Below are 13,043 nucleotides of genomic sequence, written 5' to 3' on the forward strand. Positions count from 1 at the left end.
CATCCTGACCTCAGCCTCCTGAAGCGCCTTTTCACTGCACGAACCCAGCAAACACAGCCCTACATCACCTGTCATGGCCAAACCAACGACAAAGTCCTACCCAGCCAAGAAATGTCCACCTGGATACAAGCACCATCACCCTTTTTCTGCCCTCTCCAGGGTGGAGAGGCCCTTCCTCACCCCCCCAGGCCCAGAGCCCCTCTCCTAGCAGCAGCTCGTCCTCTGAACCATTATCCTCCCTCCTTGGGCCGCCTCGGGAGCCGCCCTTGTTCCTCACTGAGCACATTTACAGCTTAATAACCACCTGCGATGCCCTCTCCGTCCTCGCAAGGCCTTCCCGACCTACCTCTCCCAGCCCAGCTCGCCCCTGGGCGCCCAGCGCCCGCCTTCCCACCGCCGCCGCCCGGGCACGGCTCCCTCCTGGCCCCACAGGCCTCTCCGCGGGTCTCCCCGCCCCGGGCTGCCCCCCACCCTGTCCCGGCCGATCCCACCTCCCCGTCACCACCCACCGCCGCGGCCTGGCAAGGCCGCCTCACCCAGGCCGCTGCCCGCTGCCCCCCGCCCCCCGGCCGGCGCGGCTCCGCAAGCGAGCCCGGGGCTGGGCAGGCCGCGGCCGCCCTGCAGCGTGGAACGAGGCCGTCTCCCCCTTTACCGTCCGTCGAGGAGCTCGGGCCGGGCTGGGCCATGGCTCCGGCGGGCGGGCGGCGGCGCCGCCGCGGCCTCCTCCGCCTCCAGCCGCGGCGTCGGAGCGGGAACCGCTACGCCAGGGGGCCCCGGCGAGAGACGGGAGCTGCCGGCCTGGGCCTCCGCCTCCTCCGCCTCATCCTGACAGCGGCGGCCGCCGGCGGGAGGAGGAGGAGGAGCCGCCGCGCAGGCGCCCACGGTGAGACCACGGGACCGGCTGCCGCCACCGGCGCTGGGAGGGCCGGGGCAGGGCGGCTTTCCCCGGGCAGCCTGTGGCCGCTCGGCTGCATGTTGAGGCGCTTTGTCACCCAACGGTCGAGAGGGGAGGCAGGGGCGGCCCCGGCGGGAGCCGGGCTGAAGCCTCCGCCCGGGACGGGCAGGGCCGGGGCGGCAGCGGGATGGCGGAGGGGCTGGTGGGGCTGAAGGCGCCCCAGGGGGTTCCCGCCGCTCCGGGTTCTCTCTGGGGCCAGGTCGTGGGCCAGGCCGCTGCTTGTCCCCTCAGCTCGGCTTGTCACCTCAGTATTGCCTGTCCCCTCAGCCCGGCCTGTCCCCTCAGTCTCCCCTGTCCCCTCAGCCTCGCCTGTCACCTCCACCTGGCCTGCAGACCCATCAGGTCTCCTGGGCCGGGGAGTCATCCTCATGTCTGCTCTCAGTCTGGCCTAAAACTATAGTTAATATCGTTCAGGGAGCTGGTATAAGTGACACCAACAAAATCCTGTTCTGCTGTACAATGCAAGGAGGGAAGCAGGAGTGAGCAGGACGGGTGGCTGAAGGAGCCTGTCCAACCATAGATCTCTTCCCCACAAAAAGCCAGAATTTCATGGTGCGTTGATCTGTGTTGGTGGACAAGGATATTCATCCATCCACTGAACTAGGAAATCGTGTCTAAACTCCAGGTTTTTACCAATGAAAAAGTAGATTTACATCCTTTGAAAGCATGTAAACTCAGAGAAAGCAGAATTGGAATGAAGAATAAGATACCAAGACCTTCAAGGGCAGGATCAGTTGCAGCTTGCTTTTCTTACGGCTTGCATACCCTAAAAATCAGTCATTTTTAAACAGCGTCTCTCTTGGTGCCACAGTTTTTCAGGCCTTGCTGTCAAATATATGGTATGGCAAGGCAGGGGATTCCACAGTTCATATTAAATTTTTGCTCAGTTAATCGAAATACAAACTTGAAATAGGGAGCCTTTGAAAATGATTCCTTTTCATTTTGATCGGTTGAGGTGAATCTTCGCAGTCCTTGCTGTTGTAAAAAGCAGGATTAAACTAAAGATTTAACTTTTCAGTGTTCACAACTTGAGACATGCAGGGCTTTCTTTGGGTATTTGGAGAACCCGCACTGCTGATGGCTCACAGAATTGCAGGCTTAGTGACAAAATGATCGAAGGACTAAGTATCTATCCCTTGAGGTACATTTCCAAATTTCTTAGCTCCTGCTTAGTCTCTTTAGAAGTAGCTGGACATTATAAGCATTCAACACATAAATCTTCTTGAATATCTACTCTTACACTGTGGGAACTGAGCTCTTGAAACTCTGTCCTCGTGTGTTCATATGGTTACCACCCATATTAACAGCGACTTTCATCTTGCTCATGTCAAGGCAAAACTCCCACACGTTTTGATCAGTCTGGGATCAAACCCTGATGTATCACTCCTGCTGCAAACAGAAAGTAAGACAATATTCAGCTTGATATCTGTTGTGCCTACCAATACTTATTAAGGGATGAATATCATAACCCTTCCATCACTTCCCTGGCCAAAATATTGACTATTGGAATGACAACATTTCAAAATCTTTATCAGAATTGCTGAGGTTAAATATTAAATGGGTTTTACACAGTGGTTTGAAGAATAGAGAAGCTCTACAGGGGCTCATACTTTGTTTTGGGTTTTTTCCTTATTGTTGTGCAATCTAAAGCTGTACTGGCTTTATAGGTATGATTCTTATCTTCTTTTTCTGAACAGTAATTGAACTTGACAGATGCAAAGGTTTATGTAGTATCTAGTCAAGATATCTTGGAACCTGGAACAACTGGGCAACTTCCTCTGTGCCACCCCAAATGTCCCCTTTAATTCTAAACACTTGTAGGTCTTAGAGCCTTCATCTCAAAGGATTTTCCAACACGACTCAGCTAAACATTAAAAGAGATAAGCAAAGTTCAGTGGTAGTTTGCAGTCATAGGAACAGGTCTATTGCAGTGGCAGGACCAGCAGAGACCAGAAATCCTGAATTCCAATCCGTTTGCTGTAAATGTGGTAGTATTAATGAACCAGTGAAGCATGGGTCAGCTCAAGAGAGCTGCAGGTGGGCAGAGACTGAAATAAGCTTCTACAGAAATAAGAACACTCCTGGAATCCCATGCATTTTTATCAAACCTATTTGGCCTAAAAGTTTAATGTGCATGTTTTCAGCATCAGTACCACGAGCAGGAGACGCAAGTTAATGGAAGATGCAGCTTTCTGCTGTGTTAGTATAGGCTGGAGGAGCAGCTGTCACCTTGCACTCTGCCTGAAATTTAATCTTGCAGGCTTGCTGGAAAAGATAAGTTTGCAGCTTTCGTTTGAACAGTAACATCCAGTGACAAGCAGTAAGTGGTTGTCTGGAGACCAGGAGTAAACTGAGGGGAACTGTGGTTTTTTTGGTTGCAAAGAGCGTAGTGAAGTAATTTACATAACACATCTAGGAGAGAAGTATTTGCTTTTAGCCTGAGGAAAGTAGAATAAATAAGTAGCAAAAGAACTAATTAAATCTGTTTTCCTAATTGATCTGTCTTGTGGTTGACTGACTTCAGTGCTTATGAATGTTCGAGGTCCAAATGCAACTTTTCCTACTTTTCTTTGAGCACGTAGAAAGTTTTTTCTTTGTGTGGCTTATGTTTTGTTGCTTTTGCTTGATTTGGTTTTCTTTAATTGGGGCACTTTAACCTCAACTGAAGCATCTATTTTCATTAGGCTTTGGAGAATGTAATGATCACTGTCTTTATCTGTGAAACTAGTCCCAGATCTGAGGTCTGGTCGAGTTACCCTGTCTATGCCCCAACTCCCCATCAGGACAAGACCCAATTACATACATCCTACTACCACTTGCAGCAAAATACTCAGCTCTGGGGGAAGTCACTGCACGCTCCAGCAAGTCCTTCGACATGGATGATGAGGGGCCAGGGCTGTGATCAGACCGATGAAGAGCATGATCACAAAGGCTTTGTATTCACAGGAAGCAAGACTAATAAAATACAACACTAATTGGTTTAGTTTTGAATGGTGCAGGATACTATTGTTGTATACGACAGCTAAGCCGATTCTACAGAAACCAGGGTCTTTAAAAAGATAAACTAAATTTCTGGACTTGCAAGGCCAAGTCTACATCTGGTGTGAATTCAGTGCAAACAGGCTGACGTGTGGGAAATGAGAAGCTGGCCTGTAGCACAGAATAAAAATGGAGATCAAAAAGACCCTCTGAAGTTGTGCTGTTTCCCATTTGTGTTGCTTTACTGGCCACAAAGAATTTTGATTTGCCATGTATGGTAGGAGTATGCAGTGAATTACAGGCCCTGCTCCCCTGTGTAGTTACTTTCATAAACCACCCACTGTTTAATTCAATTTATCCAAGAAAGCTGAGTAACAAGGTAGATTTGGGAAGTGGCTTTGTGGGGTGCCAAGACAAGACTCCACCGCACTTGTAGAGGAAGAAGATTGCAGAACTGGGGACCCTCTGCCTGAGCAAGCAGAACTAATTTCAAGAGCAACAGCTCATCTGTCCCACGTGATGCTACCTGTACGTGTTACACAGTGAAGATTTTGGTCTGCTTCATTGGGCAAACTGTGAGATCACATGTTTGGTTTGAATGTGGAGAGCAAACATGTGACCTGAAAAACTGTGTGTTCTTAACTCCAGGTGCAGCCCAGGGAAACAGGAGTTGCACACATCTTTAAGGAGGCACTCAGCTGATCACCACAGCAAACCCTGGGTTCATTCAAAAGGCAAGTAATGGACTTGTCCTTCTAGCAAAAGAGAAGAGGAAAAGCAGAATTTATTGCTTGCTTTTGGTTTGCCAGAGTTTGTCTACTGTTTTTCTCAGTTCTTTATTTGTTTAAAATGAAAAAGTGTTCAGAGTTTCCTAATGTTTAAACATTTATTTTCTTTTTGTTGAGATTGATGGGTCATTAGCATTAAGTATTAGTTCTGCAGATATAAGTGTTTGTAGGCTTTGGTCCTTCTTTTTAATGGAAAGCTTTTGGAGAAAATTTACATTCATCTAAGCATTACCATAAAGAGGTTGGTTGAAAATCCCAAACCAGTCATGCTCTTTGCTTCAGAAGTTATTCTGGAATGCAAGGAATTCAGTCTGGAACAATTACATTATTTGCAATGGTAACTTCTTAGCGAACCCTGAAATAGTTTATGTGGTTAAAAACCTTTTCAAGAGCAATTGAAAAATTATGTTATCCCATCTATTGTTTAAAGGATTCCATGTGGTACGGTTCTTTGAATATATGGGAAGCAAATGAAGCCAAAAATGAAAATCTGGCAGGCAAAAATCGAAGTGTTTGCATTGGCCCTGGACATAGAAATATGCACATTAATGATCTCATTTAAAAGATGTCTATATTAAGATTTGAAAGCTCTCTGGATTCCCAAGGGGCAAGCTCATTGAACATTGTGATGTACCATGAAACTAAACAATTTTTCTTACTGCAAAATAACCAACGAATCAGAAACTCGTTCTGTGTGCATTATGAAGGACACATGAAGAGCATGGTCATTTGGGTAACCTTGCTCGGCAACCCTCCATTGGAATTGTCATTGCAGGGAGGCACAAAACCAGCACTGCTCAGGGTTGAGCCTTAACCCAAATCTGCCTTCATCAGTGATTTAAGTAGAGATGCTGGACTTTGTATGGCAGTAGTTGAAGTGTAGGCACACACAGTCCATCCCACCGGCTCTGTTTTTGTAGCAGGATTTTGTAATAGCAGAGAGCGGGTACCAGCAAGGCCCACGTCAGTCACCACATGCTCATCAGACCTCACCCAGCAGTGCTCAGTGTGATCCAGCAGCAGGGACAACGAGGCTAATGGGACCCCAGGGAGAACTCTCTTGTTTTTCACTCTGTTCATTACATACTTTAAAAAAAAAAAAAAAAAAAAGCTAAAATAACAATAAGTGGTTCTGCTTTTTGAAGCTGTTTTGCATGTAAGTATTGCATATAATAGTATCTTTCAAAACAACAGACCACACTAGCAGTAGCATCTCATGCATTCAACTTCCTAATCTTGAGAAGACCAGTTCATTAAAATCAATAAGATGAGTCACGTCAGATCTGCAGGATTGAGCCACTTATCCCATTTTCTTGCTCTGAGGCATAAGCAGATCAGATCTCCCATAAATTCTAATGATTGCAATGCCCACTTGCCAAGAGAAGGAGGGTGTGTTGCAAGTACCGTAAAATGTGTTGTCCCATGTGTGTTGTATTAAATGGTGTAGCCAAAGGATTTCCACGTTAAGACTTCAGCAGCAGTGCTCATTTTGGAGTGTTTTATTAATCCAACCACTGTTAACTCTCAGTGTGTCCCTTTCAGAACTGTCTTCGGAGGTATTTAGAACATGATACCCAAGAAGACTGAGCAGCCTTTGTATAAACAATGGACCAGGCAGCTGAAGAGATGCAATAGGATTTCAGTGGATCACCAAATCTTTGCAAATCCTTCAGCTGAACAAGCCTGCCCTTCTGAACAGTTTAATCCAGGTAGGATTACTAGAAGCTCCAAAAGCATAGCTCAAAGTCTTCCTCTGAGTGGGAATCTTCAGTGATTCCTGAGCCTTTTCTGTGGCTTTTCCTGTGCCCGTATGTCCAGAGGGGGACCGACCCAAATACTTGTTGCTACAAACTTAAATCACACATTAAGCCAGTGGGTAAACCCAGCTAGTCCAACCCAGCTAGCCTCAGCAATGCCATCCCACCCTTATGAATTCTTTTAGTCCCTATTTTCCCTGATTTCTCTTAGCTGTTACAGTGGTCTCTCTGTTTGCCTCTTTATTTTACTAGAGTGCCTTTTCTAGAGCTGTGTCCCTTAGATGCAGTCACACAAAATATTTGTACTTCTATGGCACTTTTCACTGCAGAAAGAGCCTTTCAGTAGAGCCAGAAGAGAAGGAATTATCTCAGATTTACAGGCTGCAAAGACCCAGAGTGACAGCCTGATTTGCCTGGGGATACACAAAAGTCAGCAACGGGGGAGGAGAAACCAAACACGTATTTCCCATCTCCCTATAGTGTTTTTGCCATGAAGTATATTTCCTTTGCTTATTCATCACACCTTTTAAAATATCAAAAAGCTTCTGATCTTCTTTGAAAAATAGCTGTTGTAAAATTAATATTTCTTGGCAGATAGAAAGATTAAATAAACTGATTTTCTATAGAATTTGTTTGTTTCTCTCAAAATATTTGCTGCTTCTTTCCTGCCTTACTCTTTCACCATTCATGCAGGATTAAGAAGCTCCCTTCTCCTTTGAGACCACAAGAGGTTTCACATTACATTGTTAACCTCCTGCAGATCATCGCACAATCCGAGTTACATTTACATGCAGACATAATGTCATTCAGCCCACTTTATGCCACTTACATCTCTCTTGTTGCTATGGGAAACACTGATAAGGAACCAATTAGCAAATAAAATATTTGACGAGGAATGTGAAAGCCACTGCTTTGTGAATTTGTGGGTAATAGGTAGTGACATTTTATTTGGCATTTATCCTTACCTAGCAGAGCTTCTTCCACTGCAGCTTCAGCTACATTCTGTGTAGTCAAAACATGCTCTTCCCACAGGATTTAGAGGCCTAGACATGTAACTGTATATGATCCCAGGGAATTTTTACAATTCCCATGAGAAGAGAGCGTTTGCTTGCTTCCAAAGTGCTTTTGCTGGCATGAAAGTGCAAAGAGCACCATCCAGTGCCTAGTCAGAGTAAATACAGAAGAATGCGATGGCATTGGTACAAAGGCATCTCTGCACATCTCAGAGTCAAAGTAGACCTGGTGGGGTGCACAAGGATCTAAATAAAAAGAGGCTGCAATCAGGTATGGAAGGAACTTCTAAGGGAAGCCTGGCAAAGTTGTCAACCCTTCAGGAAGGCATGAGACAACCTGGAAGATCACGTTGTCTAAAGAAGAGCTCTATTCTGAGTTGGAATTATTGATCATTGGAGGAGCAAAAGACGAAAGTAGGAGGAAGTGGAGGTGGCAATAGATGGGACTGGTCAAGAAGAGTAGGCAAATTAAATCCGTGAGGGGAAGGAGCTATGGCAGAGAGAGAAAACTGGGCCAGATCCTTATCCTGTGATCCTTCCCCTTTGCAGAGTGGAATCAGCAAAAAGAAGCTTGGAAGTTGCACCGGCAGCTGAGAAAATATGGGAGAAGTGACTGCAGCTGCCACTGCCCAGTGTCAACAGCCCTGTATTGCTTGACAAATGCCCTGGATTTCAAGAAGGAAAATGATTTGGAAAAAGATTTTGCACAGAATTGTGCAATAAGTAATAATTCTTCCTATTACTTATGGCTACAGGCTTTTGGTGGGCTAGAGAGAAGGAACTAATAGGAAAACAAGGAGTCCCTGAGGCTAAAAGTCAGCACAGGCAAAAATTTATATTATCTGCAAAGAAGTGCTACCCAAATAGATGTCCAAGAAAAAGCACAGAACTTTTCCATGGACTAATGGTTGTACAACAACCTATTGAAACTCCAGGTAAACAAGGAAACAGGAATGTTTGATATATTATGAATAGGATATTTGTTAATGAAGAGTGCTCCAGTTTATCACAATGTTTGTAGTAACATATCACTAATATATTCTTCCTAAAATCAGACTTTCAGCTGAAATAATATAGAAATGCTGTAATCCAAGACAGCTTCTCTTGTGTTCAACCTTCTCAGGAACAACTTTGCATGTGTTTGCTTTTATTCATTTTATATTGAACTTTCAGAGCACAACTCATTTCTTTGAGTAATATTAAGCAGTGGGGTTTTTTTGCCCTGTGGCAGAAGTGCCCAGATGGAGTGGTTTGAATACTGAAAACATGAGAAGCCTTTAACATTCTATAGAGCTCTGTTAAAGTTGTCTGAATAGAATATCTGGTGTCAAATCTTTGGATAAATCAGTTTCTCCAAGTATTTGGACCTGCTCTGGGTCTGTGCTTTGTTCCAGCTTTACATTCCCTCTCTTGCTTTCCTGTTTCTAGAGGCAACAGAAGATGATTTATTGCCTGGTGCAACCTATTAAAGTCCCTTTGTTGGGGACTGGCCATTAGGTGAGCAGATAGAGTATAAAAATCACTTTGGCACCTGTGGGGTTGAAATGGCAACACTGACTTAAGGTCTCCCTGAAAGGCTCCTTATCTGTCCTCAAGGTGAAGGAGGAAGAAGAAGGAGTCATCATCCAGAGACTTCTTTCAGGGAAGATATTGCCTGATGTGTCTGCAGAGTATCTCGCCCTGTATAAAACCTCTCTGTCCCCCTTAGGCACCTCATGTGGTGGACCTGTGTGAGCCCTCCCTGCCAGGGAGGTAACTGGTGTCCCGTGGCTCAGCATGGACAGATCCCACTGTCAGTCCTGCTCTATCTGCAAGAAAAACTGCAGAGTTGAGGAGTGAGAAGGGGAAATGGGAGCTGTTGTCAGGTTGTGTGACTGATGCTGTACAGCAGATGCAAGTGCCCACACTTAACAGTCCCACAGGCCCAGTCTGTCAAACCACTGTGGGCACAGAGGGAAGGGCAGGCTCACGCTTTTCACTTCAATAACTGAAGCAGCAGAGGCAAATCAAGGGCTCATGCATATGTACCACCTAATTTAGAGATGTTTGAGATTCAATCCTTTCACTTTAGGAGGAGTTTCAGCTCAGAAGGGCTGAGCACACAAAGCTCCCATTGCCCTGCCTGGGACTTAGGACACTTGACTCCACTCCTGGGAAGATTTTCAGATGAGTGGAGTTGTGAATCTCCCAAATTTACCTGTGCAGAGGCTCTGACTCCTGGAGCTACGACCAAAGCCATGAAAGAGCATAAAATGGGAATTCCTAAGTTGCATTCAGAATGTCATGAAGCAGCTGTTTCACATGTAGTAACCAAGAAAAATGTCTCACAATGTAACTGTTTATGCTGTGAGGAGGTAAGATATTTTGAGTTATATTCCTTTAAGATGTTTTGCTATATTTAAAGGGCTGATTTTCTTTTGTGTTGTTTTCAGGCTTGATACATCAAGCAAACTTCAATGGAGTTATACTTGCCTCACACCAATGGTAAGAGGAAAGAGAAGCAAGTTACTCCTGTTTAGTGTTATTTTGTGCCAGATGTTTTGCTGGTAGAAAGCCATAGCTCCACAGGCACCAATTTCTTCAGGATCTGGACTGTCTGGCCCAATTTCTTTCTCAATTCTGGATGTTCTATGAAGGAAACTGCTTTATTCTGCAATATTGAATATTCATGCTGGGAAGTTATAAGCAAAAACAAAATAATGAGCGACAGGGTTTCTAATAAGCTTCCTGTCACATGGTGCTCTGGTTCTGTTGAAGTAGATGTGGTTGCTGACTCGTTTCCAAAATGTTTGTTGAGAGGCGATTAGATTCCATCATACTGATGTTATCTCTTTCTGATCTCATTCAATACAAGTAATTCTGCAAACAGTGAAATCTTTTTTCCTATGGATTTACAACTTGGATTGTGTTTCAGCATGAATTCTCTGATGTTTAATGGGGATTGAGTTCATTTAGCCTGTTTCTTCAATAAGGGATGAATAATCTGTCTTCTCTACTTGGCCGTCTACTTTCACAAAACTTGCAGGAATTAAATATCTCAAGCATGTTAAATTTGAGTGGGAATTAGGAACCAGTTCCAAAGTTATTTGGGGCCAACTCATGTAAACAAACATGAACACAGGTCTCATTTTCTAACAAAAGCAAAAGGTAAGAATTAATTTTTAAATATTTTGTCCTTGTATATTGTCTGCTTGATCCTATTCTGTTTATTTGTGATCAATCATATAAGATGTGCTTTATTTGTAAATTTGTTTTTATAAATACTGTTAGTGATCTCTTTGCCATGTTATTCCACCTTCATACTTAACTTTGTTAGCCTGGCTATAAGAATATACTGTCTACCTGTGAGTCAGCTTATTCATCTCACCTGTCCCTTCTTAAGCCATTGGCCATTTTCAACTGCATCTGATAGAATGAGAGAAGTCTCAAAGTTATGAAATCCCTAAAATTTCATTACTATAGGTCTGTGTATGTCTGTATAGAGAATAAGGGAGGAAGAGCCTTCTAAGAGGATAGAAATCCTTAAGACACAAGTCTGTTGGAAACTGGTCTTCAACAGCACTTAGCATATAATGCTTGTTTGTCTAGCACTACTAGGTTTTTCTAGGACTGGAAAATGACTTATTTAGTAATGGAAATTGCATCTGTATCTGTTTGGCTTCTGTGGGTTCACGTTATAGAAAACTGTGGGAATGTCTGTAGAGATCACAACTGCCCAACTTTGTGTGACAGACCCTGTGTCTTAACAGGACACAGAAACTCCCATTTAACTGAGTAGAGAAGAGAGCACTTAGCAACAAGTTTTAGATTTTATTGTTATTACTTTGTAAAATAACCTTTAGCTTTTATTGCTACTGCTTTGTAAAATAACCTTCATGGTCTGCAGACTCATACCTGTGCAGGTCTGTGTGACCTGAGATTTATTACATCACTACCGTATTTGTACATCTCTCTCCAGTGCTCTTGTGGCCAGGAAAGCCAATGGTACTTGGGGTGGATTAGAAGGGGGGTGGTCAGTAGGTCAGAGAGATTCTCCTGCCCCTCTACTCTGCCCTGGTGAGACCACACCTGGAATATTGTGTCCAGTTCTGGGCCCTCAGTTCCAGAAAGACAGGGAACTGCTGGAGAGAGTCCAGCGCAGGGCAACAAAGATGCTGAAGGGAGTGGAGCATCTCCCGTGTGAGGAAAGGCTGAGGGAGCTGGGGCTCTGGAGCTGGAGAAGAGGAGACTGAGGGGTGACCTCATTAATGGTTACAGATATCTAAAGGGTGAGTGTCAGGAGGATGGAGCCAGGCTCTTCTGGGTGACAACCAATGACTGGACAAGGGGTAATGAGTACAAACTGGAACACAAGAGGTTCCACTTAAATTTGAGAAGAAACTTCTTCTCAGTAAGGGTGGCAGAGCCTGGCCCAGGCTGCCCAGGGAGGTTGTGGAGTCTCCTTCTCTGCAGACATTCAAACCCACCTGGACACCTTCCTGTGGAACCTCAGCTGGGTGTTCCTGCTCCGGCAGGGGGGTTGGACTGGATGATCTTTCGAGGTCCGTTCCAATCCCTGACATTCTCTAATTCTGTGATTCTGTGGATATGAAAGAAATTAAAGGTCCAAAAGTTCAGCTTTATGTTAATAGATCCAAATATACCCAGTACTTAACTTTCCTGAACAAAGGAACTGCATCAGGGGTTGGCTTGTCCTGTCGTGTTGTGGAGGTGTCAGCACCGTGCACTGCGAAGCTTCACACAACCTTAGCGGAAAAAAAGGAAAAAGCCAAGTGTATGGTCAATGGAAAACAGATGGAGTTTTCATTAGATATTACTTTTAATGATCTGCTTTAAAAGTAAATATATGCTATTCTGAGCAGAAGGGCCTCCTAATAGCTTTGTTTAGGTCCCAGGCTCGTTATTGTAGCTACAGATAGAATCACAAGATCTTTGTATCATTAAGAGTTCCAGTCAAACCTGCCTACCATTATTAGAATTCCAAACACAGCAAAACAATTTTGGGGCCTTAGCAATATTTTTCCCTGAGACATATCTTTAATTAATGACTCAGAGTTATTATTATGTGCCTGGCAGTCGTTTGCTCAGTTTCTGGAGTATTGCCATTTAACCTAGGTCAGAATAAAAATATTCATTGCAGGGCAGACCTTTGCTTCTTTGAGGGCCCAGCCTTCAGTTGACTTTGGTGTGACTCCTCTGAGTGCTCTTACTGGCTGTGAGAGGTGACCCCAGCACTCCAGAAAGCCTGAAGATCCTTCTTTAAAAAGATGAACCCTGCAATCTGTGCCTGTAGGTACTAAATCAGCTTTAGACAAGTGAAGAACAATGAAGTCCCAGGGTTTTAGGAACAGATAGTTGCTGCCAAACCACAATAAATGCTTTTGTCTGGAACTCATGGAACAGTAACATAGCAATGGAGGGTGTACCCGTGTCTATTTATCCCTCTGAGCAAATTCTCAGAGACATGTTACCAGGATTCAGATAGATTTTATGAAACTAGTAGAGAAATAGACTTTCATTTCCGTACAAAGGGTGGAAGAGACAATGGAAC

General features: G+C 44.5%; 1 protein-coding gene across 2 annotated transcripts in view; it reads right to left on the minus strand.

The window, feature by feature from the left end:
- RABEP1 (rabaptin, RAB GTPase binding effector protein 1) overlaps positions 1-788 on the minus strand; it is a 39,840-nt gene extending 39,052 nt beyond the window's left edge. For both annotated transcript variants that reach the window (XM_065853487.2, XM_071816840.1), the window contains exon 1: positions 653-788. In XM_065853487.2, the coding sequence (XP_065709559.1) occupies positions 653-686 (34 nt within the window). In that variant the 5' untranslated portion in view covers positions 687-788. The remainder of the gene's footprint in view (positions 1-652) is intronic.
- Positions 789-13,043: the final 12,255 nt, after the last annotated feature.

Source organism: Patagioenas fasciata, chromosome 19 (assembly GCF_037038585.1).
Source record: "Patagioenas fasciata isolate bPatFas1 chromosome 19, bPatFas1.hap1, whole genome shotgun sequence".
In the NCBI taxonomy this organism is placed as follows: domain Eukaryota; kingdom Metazoa; phylum Chordata; class Aves; order Columbiformes; family Columbidae; genus Patagioenas; species Patagioenas fasciata.